The 10,022-nt window shown below is 37.3% G+C and overlaps 1 protein-coding gene across 1 annotated transcript in view; it reads left to right on the forward strand.

Annotated features, from left to right (window-relative positions):
- CSMD2 (CUB and Sushi multiple domains 2) overlaps positions 1-10,022 on the forward strand; it is a 653,863-nt gene that overhangs the window by 543,093 nt on the left and 100,748 nt on the right. Inside the window, 2 exon segments of the mRNA XM_055082266.1 lie at positions 363-443; positions 928-1,041. Coding sequence (XP_054938241.1) covers positions 363-443; positions 928-1,041 — 195 coding nt within the window.

The following is a 10,022-nucleotide window of genomic DNA, read 5'->3' on the forward strand; positions in this document are numbered from 1 at the left end:
AGCTATTGTGAGAATTCAAGGTGACAGCGTGTGAAAATGCTTGACGTATAGTAGGTGTTCAGTAAATGCTTCTCTCCCTTCCCTTCAGCGCTAGGCCCTGTCACTGCCTTCTTAGATCCTCTCCTTTATTGTTAGTCTTGATATATGGTTCCTGGTTTTTGCATCAAAAGCAAATAAAAAGAGATGGCAGCAGATAAGCAAAATAGTGCTTGGCTCATCCTGCCCTGTGTAGAGATAAGTACTCGTTAATATCTGCTGTGAGGATGGATGAGGAGTGAGAACGTGAAGCACTGAACAAATGAATGACCACGTGCCCCAAGAATGATGGTCTCACACCGACCTGTCTGCTTTTGTCTTTTCAGCTTATCCGCTCACCAAATGCCCTCCTCCTACCATCCTCCCCAATGCTGAAGTCGTCACAGAGAATGAAGAATTCAACATAGGTAAGACCTCCCAAACCAGCGAGGAGGGGCCGGGGAGGGGCGGGGCCTGGCCAGTGGGGCTTATCTCCTCCTCCTGTCGGTGGAGAGAAACAATAGGCCCAGTGCAAGGGGGTTGATATTCTGTCAACTGAGTTTCACCCAAAATACAATCACTCTTCTTTTTAGCCATCCGTAGCCAGAGGAGCTAGGAAAGCAGTTTTCTTCCATGATTCGAGTCAGGATGTTTTGAGAAATACGTCCATGCAAGACACTATAAAAAGTTCCTAGGATGTGGAACACTGTTAGGCTCAGCAAGGCTGAGCTGTGAGAAGGGAGCCACAGTCATCTGGGTCATTTGACTGGAGCTGAGCTAGTAATTTAGTCTGAACAGAACACAACCCGCCACTGATCGTCTTGCCTGGAAGTGGGTTCAAGCTACTAAGGGGTGCCAATCAGCCCTGCCCAGACTTCTCCAGGGATCCCCATATTGGTCTCTCCTTGACAGGTGACATCGTACGCTACAGGTGCCTCCCTGGCTTTACCTTAGTGGGGAATGAAATCCTGACCTGCAAACTTGGAACTTACCTGCAGTTTGAAGGGCCGCCCCCAATATGTGAAGGTAATCACACTGAGCCATGCCTTGGAGTTCCTCCAAAACATCTCCCCTGTTTTCCTTCTCTCTATATTCCCAGTCCCTGCCCATGAAGCAAGAGGTCACTTGGTAAATGTTTGAATGAGTGAGTGAACAAGTGCTCTAGATAGGTCCTCTGCTCTGCTCCTAGGTCCGGGGCTGTGATTTGGCTGTAGTGGCCACATTTATTTCTGTCTCCCTTTTTTCTAAGTGACATTCCCTGGAAGTGGCAGGAGGTTGTGGGACCTTGGCGGGAGTTGGGACTCACACACCAACCTTGCCTTACTGGAGTGCAGGTGCGTCCAAAACCCTATGTGCTGAACTAGGCAACCGAGAAACCACAGTTGTCTTCGATCCAGTGTGATGCCTTGATGAAAATGAATGTGCTTCATCAAGTTATCCCAACTAAGACCAAAAACAGTTCTTTCCACTCACGAGGCATCTGACCTGGGGCAAGATACCTAACCGTGCTGTGCCTCAGTTTTCTCATCTGTAAAATAAGGATAATGATATTACTTATGCCATGGGCTTGTTATGAGGAATTAAATGGGTCAGTAATGTAAAGCACTTTGGAAAACTATGCCTGGCACATAGTAACTGTTCCCAAATGGGGGCTATTATTATTAGTTTTACTACTGCTTCTAGTGCTGTTGCTACCAACAGATATTTAGTATCCTGTGGAGAAACAGGTCAGCTTCTCCTCCATCTCTAGGGAATCAAGAGTAGGGAGAATCTGCAATATGGATTATTAACAAGGAAGAGAGGGGCTATAAGCCCCAGAATTAGGCTGCTGATACACTGAGAAATACAGTATTTATTTCAGATGAGCTGACCCACCCACATACCAAATGACCAGTCCCCAATAAAAGTGAACTTTCACCTTCATCTGCTCCAGAATCTCCTTAATTTGCTCCAGCCCAAGTTTCTCATCATCTCTGTCTCCGTTTCTATGTCTACATGGCTCCAGTCTTCCTGGCTTCACTCCCCATTCTCAGCCTTGTGCTTTCCTCTGGGACTTGGTGTCATACTTGGGCTTCCCAAGGTGTGACCCTTCATAGTCTTGTTTATAATAGCAGCTTGATCAGGATATAATTCATATACCATGCAACTCATCCGCTTGAAGTGTATTCTTCAATGGTTTTTAGTATATTCAGAGTTTTGCAACCATTATCACAATCAATTTTAAAACATTTAAATCACCCCCAAAAGAAATCCTGTATCCTTTAGCAGTCAGTTCCCATTTCTTTCCAGCCCCCTCAGTTCTAGGCAACCATCAAACTACTTTCTGTCTATGAATTTGCCTATCCCGGGTATTTCATATAAATAGAATACTACGATGTGGGGTTTTTTGTGACTTCTTTCACATAGCATAATGTTTTATAGGTTCATTCATGTTGTAGTATGTATCAGCACTTCATTCCTTTTTGTTGAAAATAATATTCCATTGTACCTATACCACATTTTGTTTATCCACTTATCATTGATGGACACTTGAGTTGTTTCCACTTCTAGCTATTATGAATAATGCTGCTATGAGCATTCATGTACAAGTTATTGGGTGAAACATATGTTTTCATTTCTCTTAGGTATGTATCTAAGAGTGGAATTGCTGGGTCATATGGTAACTCTATATTTAAACTTTTGAGGAACTGCCAGAGTATTCTCCACAGCAGCTGAACCATTTTCTGTTCCCACCAGCAGTGTATGAGGGTTTCAATCTTTCCACATCCTCTCTGTTATTATTAACTGTCTTTTTAATTATAGCAATCCTAGTGTGTATAATGGGTATCTCATTGTTGTTGTTTTGATTTGTATCTTCCTGATGGCTAAGATGTTGAGCGTTTTTTCATGTGCTTATTGTTCATTTGCATGAAGAAATGTCTATTTGGATCCTTTGCCCATCTTTAAGTTATTTATCTGTTTAGTTATTGAGTTGTAGGAGTTTTTTATATATATTCTAGATACAAGTCCTTTATCAGATGTGTGATTTTCAAAAAATTTTCACATTTTATAGGTTGTCTTTTCACTTTCTTGATGGTGTTCTCAGAAGTACAAAAGTTTTTAATTTTGATGATGTCCAATTTATATATATATATTTTTGGTGCTTGTGCTTTTGGTGTCATATCTGAGAAACTATTGCCTAATCCAAGGTCAAGAAGATTTACATCTATGTTTTCCTCTAAGAGTTTATAATTTTAGCTCTTACATTTAGGACTGTATCTATTTTGAGTTAATTTTTATATATAGTGTGAGGTAGGGGTCCAACTTCATTATTTTGCATATGGATATCCAGTGGTCCTGGCATCACTTACTGGAAAGACTATTCTTTCCCCATTGAATTGTTTTGGTACCCTGTTGAAATCTATTGACTATAAATTTGGGGTTTTATTTCTTGATCCTCAATTCTATTTTCTTGATCTATAAGTCTATCCTTAGCCAGTACCACACTATCTTGATTACTGTAGCTTGGTCATATGTTTTGAAATCAGGAGGTGTGAGTCCTCCAGCTTTGTTCTTCTTTTTCAAGATTATTTTGGATATGCTGGATCTGCTGAATTTCCATATGAATTTTAGGATCAACTTATCAATATCTACAAAGAAACCAGCTAGGATTTTTGTAGAGATTGAGTTGAATCCATAGACCAGTCTGGGACTCACTGCCATCTTAACAGTATTAGGTCTTCCAATCCATGGAATATAGGATGTTTTTCCATTCATAGCCTCTTCAGTGTAAAACTTTCTTTTACGTTTTGGCTTTTTCTTCTCTTTTCTGCCTCAGCTAATGCCTTGTCCAATGATGTCCTCATCTCCTATGACAAAGATCAGACATTTTTCTATCAGCTCAGAAGCTTGCTATAGCAACATAGAAAATTTGGTGAAATTCAAACCTAAAAACATCACAGTGCAATTATAGAACATCAAGGATAAAGATAAAATGTTAAAACCATCATGGAGAAAAGATAAATCAGACTCATAGCATTATTGCATCAACAATAATACCTACCAAAAGATAAAATGCAGAAGGAAAAATAATTGTAAACTGAACTTCTAAACCCAGCCAAATTATCAATTAAGAGTGAGAACGAATTAATGAAATCTTCAGACACACAAGGACTAAGTTACTACCTTACTAAAAGCATAATTAAAGGATACACTTCAGTGCATTAGTCAGGATAGGACAGGCATATGCTGCAATAACAAGCAATCCCCACATCTCAGTGGCTTAACACAACAAAAGTTTGTATCTTCTTCAGGCAAAATTTTCTGTAGTCCAGGTAACTCTATAGAGCTGATAACTCAGTGATCCAGGCTGCTTCAATCTTGTGCTGTCATCTGAAAACTAGGCCCCTGCCTCCATCCTCCATTGCAGCAGAGGAAGAAAGAGAATGGACATTCACATAAGGGCTTTTCACTTCCTCAGCCCCAAAGTGACACACATTATTCTACTCACATCTAACTGGCCAGAAATAGGCACATGGATGGAAAGTGAAGTTTTTTATATGCTCAGGAAACAAAAGAAAGTCTGATACTGGTAAACACCAGAAATATCTACCACATTCAGCAAGAAAAAGACAAATACAGGTAGAATGATTCAGATGCAAAAATTAACATAAGCTAAGAAATCAGTAAAATATGGTAGTAAATCTAAAATATATTGACTGTAGAAAATAAAAAATCTGAAGACAACTGGAGAAATAAGTGACATTGGAGAACATATTTTAAAGAAAGAAAAAGTGAGCTGAGGACCCTTTCCTGCTGAGGAAAGCCATAGATATTGATTAACCATGTACATTATTAAAAATATTTACATTTAAATACAATGTTTAAATTTATGCATAGTTTTCTTAAATTATGTTATGTCCATAGTATGTGTAAGTTCTAAACTCATAACCAAAAATAAAGAGAATAAAGTAAATTTGATTAATCAAATAGGAAACATTAAAGGAGAAAAAAAAATTTTTAATCATGTTAAACAAAAAATACAAAATGAGGTAGCAAAACTAAGTGCAAGGGCTTCCCTGGTGGCACAATGGTTAAGAATCTGCCCACCAATGCCAGGGACACGGGTTTGAGCCCTAGGTCCACGAAGATCCCACATGCTGCGGAGCAGCTAAGCCCGTGCACCACAACTACTGAGGCTGCGCTCTAGAGCCTATGAGCCACAACTACTGAAGCCCACGTGCCTAAAGCCCGTGTTCCACAAGAGAAACCACTGCAATGAGAAGCCCGCGCACCGCAACAAAGAGTAGCCCCCGCTCGCCACAACTAGAGAAAGCCCGCGCACAGCAATGATGACATTTGATAAATTTATTTATTTTCTAAAAATGTGCAAATATATGTGCAACCATGATAAATATAATTGAATCAAACTGCTAATTAAAGGTCAGAGATTTTCAGATTGGTTAAATTTTAAAAGTCTAATTATAAGCTTTCCATGAACTTAGAATTGAATATATTCATTTGCCTCTCTAAGGTCATAGCTAGAAAGGTGTCACTCATCCCTGGTATGAAGCAAAATGTTAAAAAAAAAATAGATAGCAAGTACTAACCTCTAAAATCTGGTGTAGCAAAGCTAATAACAGACAAAATAGAATTTAAGGCAGAAAGCATTAAAAGACATAAAGAGGGATATTTCATGCTGGTAAACATAATCTACCAAGAATATATAATAGTCATAAACTTCTGTGCACCTAAGAATATTATTGAAATGTATAAAGGGAAAATTCATAGAATTACAGGGAGAAAGGGACAAATTCACAATTACAGTGGTAGACTTCAACACATCTCTTTCAATGACAGACCAAGAATAAGTAGTTAACATAAAATATTTGCAAAATATAGTTATATTAATGAACTTTTGTTGCAAAAAAACCATGCCAAAATTTAGAGGCTTTAAACAGTAATTATTTAATTTCTACAAAAGTTGTACTTTAAATATAAGTACCAGATAGATTGCAAGGGAAAGAAGAGAAAAAGATATGCCATACAAATGATAAACCTAAGAAACATAAAGAAATTTCAAATAATACTGCAATCAAGGAGTATTACCAAAAATAGAGATATTTAGAAATGACAAATAGGCTAACTACATTAAAAAAGATATACAAGTGTATATGCAGATGATAAAAGAGATTCAAAACACATGAAGGAAAAATCAACAGGACTGAATGTAAAAAGTAAAGACAAACTACAGAATAAGAGAAGATATTCAGAGTATGTGTATTTTTTAAAAGGCCCTGTACCTAGACTATTTAAAGAACTTTTACAACTCAGTAATAAAATAATCCAATGAAAATATGTACAAGAGACTTGAACAGACACTTTGTAAAATAAGGTATGAATGGCCAATAAGTATATGAAAACATGCTCAACATCATTAGTCATAAGGAAAATGCAAATTAAACCATAATGAAATATTACTGTGCACCCCCTAGAATAGCTTAAATTTAAGACTAACAATACAAAGTGTTAAAAAGGATGTGGAACAATTAGAATTTTCACATATTGCTGGTTGGGATGTAGAATCATACAATCACTTTGGAAAACCGATTGGACGTTTCTTTTAAAGATAAATTCACCTACACTATCACCTGGCAATTCTACTCCTAGTTATTTATCAAAAAGGAATGAAAACCCATATTCATAAAAAGACTTTTATATGAATTTCATAATAATCCAAAACTGGAAACAACCCAAATGTTCATCAGTAGGAGAATAAATAAGCAAATTGTCCTATGATTGCTACAGAACAATAAAAACAAAGGAAATAGTGATACATAAAACAGCATGAGTTGACTCTTACAAAACTTATGTTAGCAAAAGAAACCAGACACAAAAATAATGCATATATGATTCCAACTACATGAAGCTCTGGTACGCAAAACTAATGCTTATAGAAATAGCATCATTGATTTCCTGGAGCATTGGGGCAGGTCATACTGATTGCAAAGGGGCCTAAGAGAACTTTCTGGGGCAACGGAAATAATCTATATCCTGACTGTGGTAGTAGTCACACAGATATATACATTAGCCAAAACTCATTAAATTGTGTACCTAAAATCTGTGCATTTTATTGTACTTAAATTATAGCTCTAAGTTTTTGAATTTTAAAAAGAAATTCATGAGTTATAAGCAGAAAAACAGGCTTACTGGTAAAGTAAAAAGAAGTACCTGAAATAAAGAGTAGCAAAATAATCAAACCATTAGGTAAGTTAAACAAAGGGAAAAAGCAGGAGTTTACAAAAATAAAAAAGGAAGAGTAGAATATAACCATTGAACCAAGGAAATGTTTAAATTATGAGACTATTTTGTACATATCTATGCCAAAAAATTAGTGATATGAATGAATTTCTAGGAAGCTATAATTTAATAAAATTGACCCCAGTAGGGAGAGAAAGTTTATACTTTCAATATTCTCTTTAAAAAGGTGGGGAGAATGTTTTCAGAGGAAGCCCCACCAAAAACATCAAGACTAGATGGTGTCATGGAAGAATACTACGAAATCTTCAAAGGCCAGATATCTCAAGCATAGGAAGAACAAAAAACAAAAAAACTTGTAAACACTAATGCCTAAATCTGATAACGTTGCACACAAAAAGGCAAACCTATGGACCCATCTCATTTGAGAGAGCATGCCTGTTTCCCCCTGATGGAGGCAGATTCAAGTAGAAGGTAAAAAGCTTGAAAGAGACCTGCTACTGGAAGGAGCAGACCATAAAGCCTGGGGAACTTAATTACCACCACACCTCAGTGACCTGTGCTGGCTGTCAGGTTAGTGAAATCTGGAACATTTCAAAAGCCAGGCTGGTTTCCTCCTTAGAAGCCATTCTCATATAATTCCAATGTTTCTTCTCCATTTCTTCTAAGTCCCACACTGACTATCTTCCTTAGGGTGGTATGTTTATCTTTAGATATCTTTTTTTTTAATCAAATTATAATTGACTTACAATATTACATTAGTTTCAGGTACACGGCATAGTGGTTTGATCTTTTTATAGATTATGCACCATACAGTTATTATAATATTATTGACAATATTCCCCATGCTGTATATCACATCCCTGGGCCTTCTCTATTTTCTAACTGGCAGTTTGTACCTCTTAATCACCTTCAGCTGTTTTCCCAACTCCCCATCCCTCTGTTCTCTGGCAACCACAACTTTGTTCTGTGTATTTGTAAGTCTGTTTCTGTTTTGTTATATTTGTTAGTTTGTTTTGCTTTTCAGATTTCATATGTAAGTGAAATCATACAGTATTTGTCTTTAACTGTCTGATTTATTTCACTTAGCATAATACCCTCCAGGTCCATCCATGTTGTTGCAATTGGCAAGATTTCATTCTTTTTTATGGTTGAGTAATATTCCATTGTGTATATATACCACATCTTCTTTATCCATTCACCTATCGATGGACACTAAGGTTGCTTCTATATCTTGGTTATTGTAAATAATGCTGCAATGAACATTGGGATGCATATGTCTTTTCGAATTAGTGTTTTCATTTTCTTCAGATAAATACCCAGGAGTGGAATTGCTGGATCATATGGTAGTTCTATTTTTAATTTTTTGAGGGAACTCCATGCTGTTTTCCATAGTGGCTGCACCAATTTACATTCTCACCAACAGTGCACAAGGGTTCCCTTTTCTTCACATCCTCACCAACACTTGTTATTTCTTGCCTTTTGATGATTGCCATCCTGACAAGTGTGAGGTGATATCTCACTGTGGTTTTGATTTGCATTTCTCTAATAATTAGTGATGTTGAGCATCTTTTCATGTGCCTATTGGCCATCTGTATGTCTTCTTTGGAAAAATGTCTGTTCAGGTCCTCTGCCCATTTTTTATCAGACTGTTTGTTTTTTCTGATATTAAGTTGTATGAGTTCTTTATATATTTTGGATATTAACCCCTTATCAGGTATATCATTTGTAAATATCTTCACCCATTCAGTAGGTTGCCCTTTCGTTTTTTTTTAACATCTTTATTGGATTATAATTGCTTTACAATGTTGTGTTGGTTTCTGCTGTACAACAAACTGAATCAGCTATATGTAAACATGTATCCCCATATCCCATCCCTCTTGCATCTCCCTCCCACCCTCCCTATCCCACCCCGCTAAGTGGTCACAAAAGCAACAAGCTGATCTCCCTGTGCGAAGCAGCTGCCTCCCACTAGTTATCTATTTTACATTTGGTAGTGTATATATGTCAATGCTACTCTCTCAGTTCATCCCAGCTTACCATCCCCCTTCCACTTGTCCACAAGTCCATTCTCTATGTCTGTGTCTTTATTCCTGTCCTACTGCTAGGTTTGTCAGAACCATTTTTTTTTAAGATTCCCTATATATGTGTTAACATACGGTATTTGTTTTCTCTTTCTGACTTACTTCACTCTGTATGACAGACTCTAGGTCCATCCACCTCACTACAAATAACTCAATTTCATTTCTTTTTATGGCTAATAGTCCATTGTATATATGTGCCACATCTTCTTTATCCATTCATCTGTCGATGGACACTTAGTTTGCTTCCATGTTCTGGCTATTTTAAAGAGTGCTGCAATGAACATTGGGGTACATGACTCTTTTTGAATTACGGTTTTCTCAGGGTATATGCCCAATAGTGGGATTGCTGGGTCATATGATACTTCTATTTTTAGTTTTTAAGGAACCTCCATACTGTTCTCCATAGCGTCTGTATCAATTTACATTCCCACCAACAGTGCAAAAGGGTTCCCGTTTCTCCACACCCTCTCTGATGATTAGTGATGTTGAGCATCCTTTCACGTGTTTGTTTGCAATCTGTATGTCATCTTTGAAGAAATGTCTGTTTAGGGCTTCTGCCATTTTTGGACTGGGTTGTTTGTTTTTTTGATATTGAGCTGCATGAGCTGCTTGTATATTTTGGAGATTAATCCTTTGTCAGCTGCTTCGTTTGCAAATATTTTCTCCCATTCTGAGTGTTGTCTTTTC

Source organism: Physeter macrocephalus, chromosome 3 (genome assembly GCF_002837175.3).
Source record: "Physeter macrocephalus isolate SW-GA chromosome 3, ASM283717v5, whole genome shotgun sequence".
NCBI lineage: Eukaryota > Metazoa > Chordata > Mammalia > Artiodactyla > Physeteridae > Physeter > Physeter macrocephalus.